Genomic DNA, 15379 nt, shown 5'->3' with positions numbered 1-15379 from the left:
GCTCAGAAATTCTGTAAAACAGAATAAATCGAGGCAATAGATTATTTTCTCTAGGCTGTGGTAGATCAGTATAAATATTTGTAAGTCCGGGTAAAATTAGTTCGAATAATATTCGAATCAGAAAAAGAAAGGTCTTAGCTGGTGAAGAAAAAAAAAATAGGACTTCGATAGGCTCTTCAGTCCTCTTCGCCTACCCCTATTGTTCTATGAGGTAAACTGTTCAAAACGTAGGAGTGATTGTTGCCGGTTAGAATTTCCTCAAAGAGTTTCTCGAGGTCTCTTCAATGTATCCTTAGTTAAGCATAGAACGGCTTTCTAAAGATACACTGGGAAATCGGCAACCAGACAACAATCAGTCCTACGGAAAATGCTCCAACTCAAGGTTGAGCGCTGCCGTCCGAAGGCTCTCCAGACTAACCACCCCTACAACCTTAAGGTACTTCAGCTGACCTCGAGTCGAACTGAAGACCAGTCTTCGGAAACAGTTAGTCCAGTTCTGTGTACACCCTGTGTGTACGTGAAAACAAACAAAAATATATTGCTACTCAAAGCGTATATATTTTAAAAGTAAGAACTAGCAATCAGTAGTTTGAGCCTATCAAACCCCTCCTGCAGTCTTTTAATCAAAAAGAGAAAAACAAATGTCTTGAGGGCGACGACCCTATGCCTCACGCAATCGGAAAAAGAATGATAATTAGTACCACGGTAGAAAATCCAGCAAAGTGAATAGTAAATTACTATCACAAATTCTGAAAAATCTGACAAAAGCTGATGCACCACAGATCCCAATTGAAATCTCGAAAGGCTTCACCGGGTTCCACGACGATGCTTAAAATTTAATTCTCAAAACCAGAAACAGGAAAAAAATTTGCCAAAAGATGTTACTAGTGCAGGTGCCAGATAAAAATGAAAACTAATATGTCTTAAACGTGCCAACAATCGAATCAATATCACTAACTTTATTTTCAATATTTCTCAGAAAAAGTTCAAATAATTGCAGGTCAAAATTTGTTCATAAAATGTATAAGGTAATCGGTAGAAGGTTAAGGTATCAGCCAAGATAAACAAAAAAATCAACAACAACAAACAATCTTCAACATCTTTCAAAAGCGCAGTCAAAAATTTTCCCCAAAAATTTCCATTCTAATAAATCAATATATTAAAGCATCTATAATATAGCAAATCATACAAAAGATCATAAATAATCAACTGCAGATGACAATATATTATAAAGCTTTAAATAAAGTCGAAGTATGAATTTAATAACGTGGAAGTTTTGTCACAAAATTGCAGCTAGACATATACTCATGCTTGCAAGACGACTAAAACTTTTTTTCCTTTAAGTTGACATTCAAGAAATGATGTTAAAATTTAATTGACCTTAAGTCGCAATTGGTATGTTGTAATATAACAACAACTCAAGACATACTGAAAACCAATCAAACAAAAATTCATACACCTAATGTCAGGAACAATTCCCATTGATGGGAATTGAACCCAAGACATTGGCTTGTACGTTGGGCGCCATTGTTATGTAACTAGGTCGGAGAGTAAAGGGGAAAGAGGCATACCTAGATGTCGCTGGTACGCGTTTGCCATTGAAGTATTTCGGTCTAGCTCAGTTGGCCGCTCCTGACCAGCCATAAACAAATTGATTCATTATCAATCACAAAATCACAAAAAAAAAGGAAATGCTTATTTGAATTCAAAAGAATTAAAGTTGTTGTTGTTGTTGATGGTACCCAAGTGTTTGTTGGGTTACCTTGCCCTCCCAATGGATTTCTACACAAATCCCCAATGAGCCTCATCAATGGTGATGGCTCCCAAAAATTCTGTTGACTGAACCTGTACCTTTACCTTACCTTTATGTTGATTTTTAATCCATTATAAATGTTGTTTATAATTGTTTGAATTTCATTTCATACCTATTGTTTTATTCTATAAGTGGTTTATAAACAATGGGTTAATAAGCTTATTCAAATGCTTATTGATATTATAGGACTTATAATTAACGATATTATGGTATAATTTATTATGTGTTATACTAAGGCAACAAAAAAAAATATATGAACTATAGTTTTACGATGGTGCTCCCATCTATTGTGCAATTTGTCTATATCGAAATCACCCTACCTACTCGAGCTCGACTAGTATAAGACGGGTACTGTATAGTCAATGTTCAAAAAAAACAAATGGGAAAACCATATCACTAAATGCTAACAACAATTATAAATTCATAGTTTGGGTAAATTCGGGTATGCCTAAAAGTATGCTTCGGCGTAGCGTGAACTAATTCAATGAACATCAAAATCACAGTTTATGTCTGATACAATTGAGTTCGCCGTGAAATTGATGTATGTATATACTCTTGTAAAAAAAAACAATCACTATAATATGGCAAATATTAACACTTTTATAAATGTGGCCCAAGGCGAATTTATAGAAGGTAGTTGCATGAATTACAACAACGAACGATTTTACAAAAACAACATTATTGTTAATGAAAATAAAATGTCAAAGAAATATTGAATAATCACTTTTAACTTCTATAAATTATGCCTCGGTGTGGCCTATAATTTTACTGTATAATAATACTGGGTATATAATCACGAGATGATAATAATATTAAAATATCTAAATAATTCCGCTAATAAACTTCAAATTTAGGACTTTATGCAGTTAATCATTTGCAAATTACAATGATCACTAACAACAATGTCCTTCAATTCTCTATGATTTGGACTTACGCTTAATCTTATAAGGTACTTATCTCGGATTGATCCTCAAACAGTAGTCGTCTGTCAATTTAGAATGTTGATGGATTTTGATGAATATGGGATGATATATGTGGTGATGTGTGCTTTAACGGCTTGTCTATGGTGAGGTCTGGAAAAGGTGGGTGGCTTCTGGTGATGTATGACTGTTGGTGAAATGTATCCAAACTGAATGTGGCTATGGTGGTGTATGGGTGCTGGTAAAAAAGTGTTCAAAACTGAATGTGGCTATGGTGGTGTGTGGGTGCTGGTGAGAAAGTATCCAATATTGAATTTGTCTGTGATGATGTCCATGTAGAATATAATATTATTATGTGTGTTCTTAGAGGCGAACTACTTGATGTTGTTAGTTCCGATGTAATTAGGTGTAGATGACTTTAGGAAGACTTGGACATTCGTCATTGGTGTCATGGAAAAGATGTTTGCAAAAAAACCAAGTGCTCCACAATTCAAAAGCGGTTCGCCATGGACGTAGACTGGTGTCGCCGTCGTGTCGGTTATGGTTTGGGCTTGTGGACCTCGGAGGCAATGACTTCCAAACAAACTTTTTTTTTCCAATGACGTAGGTGGTGTATACACGTGGTTGCTTGCGACAAGATGTTGATGATAGATGATAGTTGACCATTCCCGGTGATGTGTAAGTGATTGTCATTAGGACCAGGAGGTGACAAAAAGTTTAATTAGGAACTGTGGTTATTGCACATTCGATGGATGATGTGCCTTCCCTATTGCCGGTGCTGATCAAATTACCATGTAGACCGACATGTGCTGCGGTGTATCGGAGCCGTAGATGTTGATGGCGTCGCTGCTTGGTGGGGTTGCACCTGCAAATCTCCGTAATCTCCTAAAGTCATTAATTTCCTATTTCTGCCAAGGTATTGCTTGGTGTTAACCTGAACGAGTTAATTGATACGCCTTTATTATAACCCACAGATGTTAGCGTGGGATCCAGCTGTTGGACATCAAAGAATGCTTGTTAGGAAAAACGTTCAACAAACTGGTAATAATTCTTTTGGGATTTCGTTGCGTCAAATTGCGTAGTTTTGTTGGTGGAACTGTACACGTGGAAATGACAGATTTAAGCAACGGTATCGTGCGTATGAGGGCACGTGGTGTTAAATACCGTACACCGACACGTGGACCCAGATACTAAGGGTACAGTTATTCATTTCAGCGCGCAATTTCTGTAAAAATTTTAACAAAAATTTATAAACTGTTTTGCCCTACATAATGTGGGTGGAAATTCAGTGTTTCACCACTCACCTTATTCTTTGGAAATCCCAATAAGAATATAAAAAACTGTGTTTCACCAGTTATGCGGAGGAATTGTAAATCCTCCAGAATTTTCTTTGATTTCGCTAACAAACACTTTATCTCTTTATCCAACCGCGGCGACTCGTTCTATTGCAATGCTTGCAATTTTATTTCGTGTTGCTTCACATGCGTATACATAGCCGGTTTGTCATGATAGCGTTGCCATGCTGTTCGACCAAAATGACAATCATGCTTGACGTATGATATTTGGGCTAAATGCATGCGTACTATACGCTGCGTTATTATTAGGTGGAGGGCGACATAACAACCTGTTCACAAACCTTCCAGATCTACTTAAACGTCGAACTGACAAGTCTCTTAAAGAACTTTGCAAATTCATCAGAGCTGCTCAAATAGAGCTGTAAAATCGTCTAAACGTCACAACTCAACTTCAACTATTCCCCTCAAAAAGGAAAAATCACCCATATAGTTGAACCGAATACTGTTACAGTCTTTAGTAACCATATAAAGTAACCAGTTGTGGTATATGAGTACATGGGTACCATACCAACTACCTACAATATATTCCAAAAAAAAAAGAAACGACCGGTGTCCATTGAACTAGATAGTGAACTAGGTAGTTCAATGCAGTTCAATTTGCACAACTCTAGTGGTTACTGGACAGTTTGACATTTATCGATATTTCCGAAAAATCGACAGTCAAAATTGATCGTGTGTACCCCGCTTTAAGCGGACCATATGTGGGGTACACACGATCAGTTTTGCTCAAATAATCGGTTGCTTGCCAGTGTGGCCCCTCACTTTTGTCAGTCATCATATTTTGTGGTTGCTGGACTAGAGCTGGCAAAAAATCGATGGCACTATCGATAAAATCAATTATTTTTTAAAAACTAAATATCGATAGATAGTTTTCCTATCGATATTATCGGAACAAAAATCCGAAACCTAAAATTCATTGAAATAAATAGAAATTTCGCTGCTTTTCGGTTTTGTGTGTGTGAGAAAGTAAGTCCGTAGTCACACGTACACATTTTTCGGAAAAGTAAAAAGTATTATTATTTAATATTCTTTTAAAATAAAAGCAATTATTTATTCTCCTTTACATTTCTGTGAACTACTTGTGAAAAATGTCAAGAAAAGCATTGACATTTCCGTCATTTTCATCTCCAAATTAATGGCGTTGACAACTTAACGATAATATCGATATCAATCGATATTTTAAAATATTATATCGATGGTTTGCCAGCCCTACTTATCAAGCACACACGTACCGAAGGAGTTGGACAAGCCAATTTGATAGTGTATGGGCCGCTTTAAACAAACTTCGATGTCGGCTTATCGATGATTAATCGATTATTCAACTCAATTTATAATTCCCTACCTTGTTCTTCACTTTGAGAATTTTTATAGAGTAACTTAACTTCACGTCGTTGAATTTTAAGTTATAATTAAAATAAATAATTGCTATATACTAGAAGCAAACAAAAAACTGTGTGCTAAATAAATAATAAAAAGAGGATACAAAGGATATCTAAACAAACGCACATATTTAAAGCTGAACAATTTTTCGCAGTATGGATCGTAAGTAGTCGCCATTTTTTCTACATTGTCAAATTTTTTTCTATGTTGTACATATTACATTTTCTGAAAAATATATTGTATACCGGTGAACAAAGTTCTTGTTTTAACAATTTAGCAAACAAAAATACTAAATTCCCAACAATACTTCACCAATTATGGTTTTCTGAATATATTGTACCTTAAATCGAGGACTCTGTGTTATGCAGTTCTACTATGTGGTCCCCAAGAACGTATGCAATGTTGTGTGTACACATGTAAATGCTGTGTTGTCGCTTTCGAACAATTCTAATGATGGGGAAGCATAAATTTCAAATTATAAGAGTATGTTTTGATGTATGCATTAAAAACTGAGAATCTGAAGCAGAGGGAGAAACATTAAAAATGTATTTATATGTCCGGTTGCTTGATACCACCTCCCAAAAAAATTGAAGATTTTTCCAGGAGTGTTTTTCGTACCGATTCCAAGAATATATTATTTTATTCTTGGAAATGTATACTTTTAGATATATTGGTCTTGAAACTTTAATAAATACCCATAATTGCCTTAAAAATTATATTTTTTCTACATAGGCGTTTTTAAGGCTTTCTCCCATGCACAGGTACAAATCTCGGTAAAAGGAACATCATTTTCTTTTAAACTGTAAGATTTTCTGTAAATAGCAGGCCTTGGGCCGTGCATTTAAGACTTCCTCCTATGTACAATTGCAAATCTCGAATAATGGAACAAAATATCTTTTAAATGGTAAATTTTTGTTTATTAGCCGACTTTTAAATACGGGAATTTTTGGCACTTCAGATCAGGAACGAACACAGAAATTCATGTCACAAATGTGACATTTTTGAAGAAGAATGCCAAAAAAAGTGTTCGAAATTTTTTCCTTTCGGGGGGCCATGTATCCCTGGACCCTCTCCTAGCGTTTGTGCCTGCTTCAAATAACCATATCTGGAAGGTTACATTACCCAGAAAAAATAAGATATCATTGAAAATGAGTACAAAAAAGTTTGCATGTAGAAAATGTTTGTTTTCATGTTTCTGGGAGGAAGTAACACCTCAAGAATCTTCGCTACTGGCGACAAAAGTGAATTCCGCATGTACCGCCTGGTTTCTTTAGCGGGACAACCCTGCCGATTCCCCAGAATTCGGCAACTGGTAAATTAGGTTTTATTTCGAATATTCGACAAGCGGGAATGAGGCGATAAAGCCTCGGTATCAGTGATGATGTCTCTCTGCTATCCGAACATCAATGGGCTTGGGCAGTTTTTTAAAGCGTTGTTTAGTGAATTTTTTTGAATTGGCTAAGGAAAGTACTACATTTAGAGGTTATGAGTTCGGCTGGTATTTTGATGGAGTTGGGGATGGTCTGATCCAAGTCAAACAGAATTTGTGCCACGGTTGTTGTTGTAGCAAGATAGAAACCTACTTAGTAGCATAGGTTTGATGCTGGGTTGCCAGCCGCTGGCTGAAACACTATAGTTTCGAGTCAATCCGGTACGAAAGAACCCACTGCCGTGGAATTGCTACGGTGGATATGTCGGGCAAATTATGGTAGTCTCCTCTGATTCTGGTGGTAGCTTTCTCGTTCACGGTACAAAGCGTATAAATCTGCTTTGCCTGCGCTATGCCTCTCTGATCATTGCCTATGATGTGCGTTGGAGTTCCCTAGCACCATTTTGCGATTGCCTTCCAAAAGTGGCATGGTATTTGGCGGATAATGCATGACACAGCTATTAGTCGACGGGATAAACACATTTAGCAGTTCAATCTTGGCAGTTCCACACTTGAACACTTGCAGCTCATCGAAACCAATCTATGTTGGAAGACAAAAATGTTGCGGGATTATCCGAAGCTACCATTCCGGGACATGTCGCTTTCAATGAAGAGAAATAGACGAATATAAACAGGTAGTTGTTATGGTAGTATCCCTTGGTATCTAACAACAAACGAAGAAACCCCAACATTGTGCTTGAAAAGTTTTGAATCTTCTTCTAATTCATTTTTCTTCTTTGCTATGCTTTCAGAACGTTTTCGTAATGGTGGAAATAACAACAATGGCGGACGGGGTTCTTACCGTCGCTACAGTCGTTCACGCTCAAGATCAAGGTAAATTATATAAATTATATATTCTAATTTTAAGATTTATATAAATCAGTCCTTTTTCCACCAATAGAGAACGCGGTCGAGATCAAAACTATCGGATGAATAGACGTAATTCACGATCACGTTCACGTGAACGTGGTGGTTATAATCGATATGACAATAATAATGATAATGATTTGTATCGCGACATTATCAATCAAGATTATCAGGATGATCGGAATTCTGGTGGTAATTCTCGGGGTAATAGCAAATTTCGTAACCGTGGAAATGACGACGATTATTATGATGGTGATGAACGTTATTACAATGATCGATCAAGAAATCGCGATCGTGATTATGACAATCGAGATAGAAGGTAAAATTTGCAGAAGAGATGAATGAGGACAATTGTTAAATTATATATTTTTTGAACAGAGATCGGGATGGCGGCGGTGATAGGGATAATAATAAAAATTATGGCGGCGGTGGTTCAAGAGGTGGTAATGGCAATAACAACAGTAACAACAATCGACGTTATAACAATGATGATCGCGACAGCGACGAAAGTGATGAGGGCATGAGCCATTATTTTAGCAGTCAAAATCAAAAGCCTTCAAATACCATTATAGTTTTTGGTCTTCAACCACATATCACCGAAGCAGATGTATGTGGAGTTTCCATTCTTATTTCATGCATTGTAATAATATTTCTTTGTATCGTTTAGATTATGAGTTTATTGATTAAAGCAGAAATGGCCCCTGCTGCTATACGCCTTATACGCAAACGTACAACAGGTAGGTTTCATTATCAATATATTTAGCAAAAAAAGAAAAAATAAAAAGACAACCAAAGCGTAAGTATATGCAAAGGATGAAACGAAACAAATTCTACAAAAGAAGAAACTTAAAAAAAAAATACAAAAACCCATTTCCCTACCTACTATTTCCACTTCATACATAACAAAAATTTGTTGATTTTTTACAAAAACATTTTGTATTTGCTTCTTATTCAAATTATTTAGGTGCATCACGTGGTTTTGCATTCGTCGAGTTTAATACGACTAAAGAAGCTGCACACTGGATGGAATATACTCAGGTATCAACAACACAATTAAAAAGCAAAAAGAAAACAAAAATAAAAGAGTTATGAAATGAATGGTGGTGTTAAAATAAAATACATAATAACAAAGTGGATGATGATATGGTAATCGTAGACTGAAGACTTTGGACATTGGAAGGGATAGAATGCAGAGGAAATTTTGTAGATTTTGTACTTTAAGAGTTTTTTTACATTAAGATTCAATATAATGGAAGTTCATTTACCGTGTAGGTCTCTCACAGTAGGTGCACATTAATTCTTTTAAAATTTTTACTCTGTTTCCAATTCTCAGCACATGTGCAGTCTAACTTCCGAAAAAACATATATAGGTTTGTGATTGAAACCGATACGACTCGATTTCCCATAAGCTGGAATCGTATATTTCAAATTTTGATGAATATTTTATTGAAATTGTGATTTGATTTAAAAATATGTTTAAGTTTTGCCTTTTTTAGGGCGAAGGCCATTATTTGTGAGGTCTTTTAATTAATTTAATTAATCGAGATTATTTTATTTTAAGAACGGGTTCTGCGAAGGAATTTGTATTTATTGTATGTTTATTGTAAATGTATTCAATTTCGATTCTGCAAATCGAGTTGAATCGGCTTTCATCGCATACCTAATAATTTCCATGTAGCATGTCGCTTGTTCATAGGGAATTCCCACATGCGGTCTGAAGTTTGGTCAAACACTCTTCTTAAAGGATAAAAAAGGAACCCTTAGTCATCAAGTTTTTCGTCTGAAGAAAATTGAAGGTGTTTTGCCATTGAATGATGGCTTAAATAATATCATTCTTTTGGGATATAAAATAAATAATATTTTCAAGACCATTGTTACTTTTGTTCTGCGACGCACATTTTCAATGAACCTATGTTATGAAACAACAAATACAGCATATCTAAGCCTTCATACACAACCTACAAAGCAATGTAATTTAATTTGTCTCAAAAACCAAATCTTTCTAAACATTCTTCATAACCGCATCCTAAATTTTTTATACAAATCCTTTAACCAAATTGACAAAACAATACATGACATTTACGTAGGCAGACAGACAGACCACCATGCATTATCATAAAGGGAATATTACGTATGCATGTAATATGTGTTTGGATGTAACACCCTCCCAACCATGTAACGCAAAATGTTATGCGAGTGACACAATTCATAACCAAAAAATGAAAGCATAGAAGAGAGCCCTGAGCCAACTGCAATAAAGGCACATTACTTAGAGTGAAACCAAAACTGAAACCTTGAAATGATAATCCATCATACCGGTGACTTGTGTAGTCTGTGGAATGTTGACGCTTGAATAATGTTAAACTAATATATGTATTTTTCTTTCTTTTCTCTTTCTCCATTATAGGGTATCCTGCAGTTGAACGAAACATGTCGTGCTACATTGCAATATAGCCTACTAAAGGATTGGCATTGTGGCAAGGTTGGTATATATTATGTGTTTTTACGTCTTCTCTTATAAGTTCCATCATGTTGCGTTTAGGCTAGGTTAATAAAAGTGTGACTGTATTGTAAGTTACGCCATATTAGGCACTATTGACGTGTCGTTGGTCACGCTCATCGTGCCCGATGTCTGGAAAATAGGCAGGGTCTAGGCTTTTGTCGCCCGTAGCAAAGATTCTTGATGCTTTACTCCTCTCCAACATCAGAATTAGCTATTCCGTTGAGGATCACCAGCATGTTTCCGTACGCAGCACAGGATTACATCAGGTCTGCACGCCATCTCCACACATATTAGTCGATGATTCAACCAGAAGAAGCCGTACGATAAACATTGTTGCTCCGCTCGACTTATCAAAAGCTGGGTACACATTGTCAGTTTTGAATGACTGCTTTGTTGTTGCTTGCCAGTGTGGTCGTTCATTTTCGTCATTCATCATGAAATCACAAAAATGTTTTGTGGTTGCTGGACGGTTGGACAGTAATCGATAATTGCGAAATATCGACATTCAAAACTGACAATGTGTACTGTTCTTAAAGCCTTTGGTATTGTCAAGCACTCCAAACTCTTGGGGGATATCGAGCAGACTACCCTCCGGCATTGAGATCGTTACGTATGTGGACGATTCTACGAAATGTCGGTCTGTCAGGTTATCGTTAACCGCTATTGTTTTTTCTTTGCCGCAACAATGAACTGGTAAAGCCTTTTCATCGATTTGACCATAATTGCAGCACTTGGAGAATTTTCGTGAAAATGCACCTTTGGCCCCACACAATTACTATGGAAACAAAGACCGCTAGGTTGGCACGGCTTACGTTAACCGATTGCGACAAAATTTCATACATAAGGTTTTTGGATCAAATGGAAAAAATTTACGGTGTAGGAGTTCAAAAAAAAAAAAAAAAGAAATTCTGTTTTTTCCGATACGGTGTGTGGAAAAAGTCTCCACAATTTTGGGGTGTGACTCTAGTGGCATACTTCCAACTTCCTTCCCTCCAATAAATATATCTACTATCTTACTGCGAACATTTCGTCCTCCTGTTCTGCCAACAAACCCAGGATTCAGCGGAATTAGATATGGATTATATTTGGAGATTGTTGAAACTTCCTTTTATCCAGTTTAGGAACAATTATAATTGTTTTATGTAAACATATTTTTTTATAATTTAAGCTACATTCTAAACTTCTAATATTTACGGTTATCTTTGCTATTATTTTTTGCAGTGCGGACTTTTCAATTTTAAACGTCGTGGAAATTGTTTTAGATGTCATGCATCACGCGATGAAGGCGAGCAATCCGCTTCTGTTGATGATGAAGACATGTCACTGGGACATGGCTCAAAAGACAGTAATTCAAAACGCAGCGAATGGTATTGTGGCAAGGTAATGTGCTTGTATTCACGTCATTATATTTTCGCCAAATATATAACCTATATTCTCTTGACCACTTACAGTGTAACGTTTTTAACTTTAGACGCCGCGACAGTTGTTACAAATGTCTTGCCTCACGTGGCGACAGTTCATACGGCGAAGGCAGCGATGAAATAAGCAACATTCTTACCAAAAGTATACATATTCACAAAATTTTTCATCTATTCTTAAGAACAGTTTTCAAAAATACTAGTTTTTTTGAAAAAGAAAAGAAAGCTTCTAACAAATTTGCTATATTCTCACAAAAAAGTTATAATGATGACATACCAAAGAAAAGAAATTTTTTGTCCTATTGTTCTTCTGTTCTTCCATTTGTAAAGTTGTTGTTTTTCGAAAAATGTTGTTAATCAAAATGAAACTCCTCCCTACTTCTACCACTTCAATGCAGAGATTATGTTACGCAATTTGGATGTGTTGACCAATGAAGAAGGTGTTCTAACAGCCATAACCAAACATGCACCAGATTTGGCCAAAAAGATAACAAAGGTCCTTGTGTCACGTGATGCGTTGACACAAACGTCAAGGGGAATTTGCTATTTGAATTTTGACACCCTAGTGGATTCAATGAATATGCATAATTTGTTGAGCACATTGGAACCGCCGTTGACCATTGATGAAAAGGAGGGTAAGTGAAGAAATAAAAAAGAAGAAATGTAACTGCTTTTTTTAACCCAATATTTTTCACTCTTTTCCTTTTTTAGTTCTGGTTACATATTGTGTGGATCATGAAAATCGTCAAATTGTACCGAAAAAGAAAAATGACTCTTCAGAAAGTTCCGGCGGAAAATCTTCCCAGACCTCAACAGTAATTGGGCCAATGACAGCAGCTGAGAGTAGTGCAGCTGCATCAATGGCAGCTCAATATACCTTGGATGATGTGCCGAGATTAGCTGAATACAGTGCTTCCCTATATGCTACAACACCAGCAGAACATGCTCAATATTTACAATACTATACGGAATATTATATTTCCGAAATAAGCAATGGCTGTTATACAAATTTGCCAACAGATGGTCAGGTTACGGAGGCGAATTCAGGAGCAGCTGTTGCTCTTTCGGCCATAAAACGAAAACAGGCCAAAATGAATAGCATTGAAACAACAGCAACGGCAGCAGCAATGGCGGCAGCAGCCGCGGCTGCAGCTGCTTCGGCTGTTCGACCGGCAGTTGTAACACCAAAAGGAAATGATGGCAAAATATATCGTAAGTAGAAGTTTATAAAATGTTAGCGTATAATTTTAAATTTATATTTTGTAACTCCCAAACAGCCACTCCCGATGTATCATTATATCAATACGATGAAACATCAGGTTATTACTATGACCCGACCACAGGATTATACTATGATGCCCATTCCCAATATTATTACAACAATGAAACTGGAGCCTATCTGTATTGGGATCAGCGTAAAAGTACATATATTTTGGCAACACCAGCTGCAGTAACGGCAACTGTACAGGCCGCCGTTAAACAAGAAACAGAAGCGACTACCTCTAATGCCACCTCCGCAACAACGAACACTGAAGATGGTGAAACGAAAAAGGAGAAAAAAGAAGGCAGTGCTAATAAGCACGACAAGGTTAAAGTTGCCAAAAAGATTGTCAAAGACATGGAGAAATGGGCCAAACAACTCAATCAAAAGAAAGATTATGTACCAATTGCACCACCACAATCAGCACAAACATCCAGTGATGTGGCCCGAACATCAGCTGGTTCAGGTGGTGGTAGTGGCTATGCCGATGTGGGTTTCTCAATATTGGAAAAGAAAGTTACCAACAAATTGTCTCCTAGTTTCATGTCGCCGATGACACTGAGTGCTCCCAACAAACTTATACCAGCTTATGGTTCAGATTCGGAAGAGGATGTGCCACCTATGGCCATGCCACATAAGGGTGGTCATTCTGCGTCTGTTGGAGAGGCCAGTGAAAAGGATTATGTGGACTTCCAAAAACTTACATGCCTTCTGTGTAAGAGAGCATTCCAGTCATTGGAAATTCTGCAGAAACATTTAAAAATGTCAAATTTACATAAAGAGAATTTGGCCAAATTAAATGTCTCCAGAGGAGGTGGTGGTGGTGCAGGTAGTTCAATGCACATGGATAGCGACAAAGATTCTCTCGCAGCAGCTTTATCGTAAGTATTTGTGTTGAAATAAACATTTGAACAATTAAATTCCAATATTTATTTAATTTCCCAATAGTTATCGTGATCGTGCCAAAGAAAGAAGACAAAAATACGGCGAATATGATCCCCCACCACCAAATCCCAGTAGAGAATTTTTTGAAAAGGAAATTAAAAGTCTTACCTCACGTACATCAGATGCTGCACCGGTTATGCCAATTGGTTCAAATAATGTTGGCAATCGCCTGTTGCAGAAAATGGGTTGGTCTGAGGGTCAAGGTTTGGGTCGCAAAAATCAGGGCAGAACAAACATAATCGAGGTAAGTAACATAAACATACATTCTTTAGTAAATTTTGCAATAATCGAGTCACAACTTATGTGGTCACTAATGATACAAATTCAAATACAGTCGAGCCTATCTATAACTATAAAATTGTTTGCAATGAATTGATTTAAAAAGTACAAATGTGAAATCTCACACAAAATAGTCTCTTCGTAACGAGTTTATCCTATAACGTAATAATGCTGGGTACACTTAAACGCATTTTACACTTGAACTTAAAACAGGTGTTTTGGGAGTTTACGTCATTTATTTGACAGATATTGTATGGAATTTACAACTGAGATGATGCATGTTTTACAAGACATGTTAAATGTAAAATGCTTTTACGTTATAGAAAAGTTCGACTGTATGCAATTTTAATCAAGCCAGTGAGCCCAAAAACCCCAAGCTCTGTATTCCTTTAGGTATCCTAAATTAACCAATTTTCTTTTGCGTACTTATTGTTACAGGCAAGTACCCGTAACTCAACAGCTGGTTTGGGTATTCATTCCGGAGCTGGTCCCAATGATGACTACAAGACTTATATAAAGAAAATGATGAAGTCGCGTTATGAATCTGTATGAACCCGCCTCGCCCTGCACTACCCATTCGTCGTACAATGTTTTACACGGTATCTCATCATTATCTTCAAGTTTTCATATAGATTTTATTTGTTTTATTTTTTCTTGTAAGCTAATATTATTATTATTACATATGTAGTAGCATAGTTTTTAGTTTGTTTAAAAGCGTCTTCTTCCTAGAACAAAATCTTAAAATATTTTGAATATAATATTCAATAAACCTCCCCCTTTTTGAATTATAAAATAAATATTTAATATTTAGATAAATGCAAATATTTGTAAAAAATAAAATTCAGTCAATTGCAACAAATTTTAATAAATTGACATACATATTTGAAAAAGATTATAATTACTTGTCTATTATTACTCGATAGTGTGTTTAGCTTAAATATTATACTAAATGTCGAATAGGCTTGAAAAGATTACTTCTAAGATGTCTCGTTAAAGGGTTAGTCAAGATGCCATTCCAAGGGGTTAGTGAAGATGCAATTCCGGGTTAGTGGAAATGTTATTCTTAGGATCTGAAAATGGTTGACTTCCGTATTGTCAGTTGCTTTGTATTCGTGCATGAAACTAGGGGTTCTTAAATCGAGTTCCATACTAGAGTAATTTTATGAAATTGCAGTAGTGGGGAAATCGATTTAAGAACCCCTATTTTCA

General features: G+C 36.3%; 1 protein-coding gene and 1 long non-coding RNA gene across 2 annotated transcripts in view; one reads left to right on the top strand and one right to left on the bottom strand.

The window, feature by feature from the left end:
• LOC141394697 (RNA-binding protein 5-A) overlaps positions 1–15071 on the top strand; it is a 91312-nt gene extending 76241 nt beyond the window's left edge. Inside the window, exons 2-15 of the mRNA XM_073969481.1 lie at positions 5506–5630; positions 7650–7731; positions 7799–8083; positions 8143–8371; positions 8432–8501; positions 8729–8802; positions 10172–10246; positions 11489–11647; positions 11719–11830; positions 12084–12320; positions 12397–12897; positions 12963–13827; positions 13895–14135; positions 14609–15071. Of these exons, the coding sequence (XP_073825582.1) occupies positions 5624–5630; positions 7650–7731; positions 7799–8083; positions 8143–8371; positions 8432–8501; positions 8729–8802; positions 10172–10246; positions 11489–11647; positions 11719–11830; positions 12084–12320; positions 12397–12897; positions 12963–13827; positions 13895–14135; positions 14609–14722 (3051 nt within the window). The 5' untranslated portion in view covers positions 5506–5623 and the 3' untranslated portion in view covers positions 14723–15071. The remainder of the gene's footprint in view (positions 1–5505; positions 5631–7649; positions 7732–7798; positions 8084–8142; positions 8372–8431; positions 8502–8728; positions 8803–10171; positions 10247–11488; positions 11648–11718; positions 11831–12083; positions 12321–12396; positions 12898–12962; positions 13828–13894; positions 14136–14608) is intronic.
• On the bottom strand, positions 924–4238 carry LOC141394683 (uncharacterized). The gene is made up of 2 exons (XR_012410473.1): positions 4038–4238; positions 924–3958 (listed from the first exon to the last, which is right to left on the bottom strand). It is a non-coding gene; the product is annotated as an uncharacterized lncRNA (long non-coding RNA).
• Positions 15072–15379: the final 308 nt, after the last annotated feature.

Source organism: Musca autumnalis, unplaced genomic scaffold, assembly GCF_047663935.1.
Source record: "Musca autumnalis isolate F117 unplaced genomic scaffold, ASM4766393v1 scaffold_2, whole genome shotgun sequence".
NCBI lineage: Eukaryota > Metazoa > Arthropoda > Insecta > Diptera > Muscidae > Musca > Musca autumnalis.
Note: the sequence above shows the minus strand (reverse complement) of the source record. Positions and strands in the feature narration are given on the sequence as shown.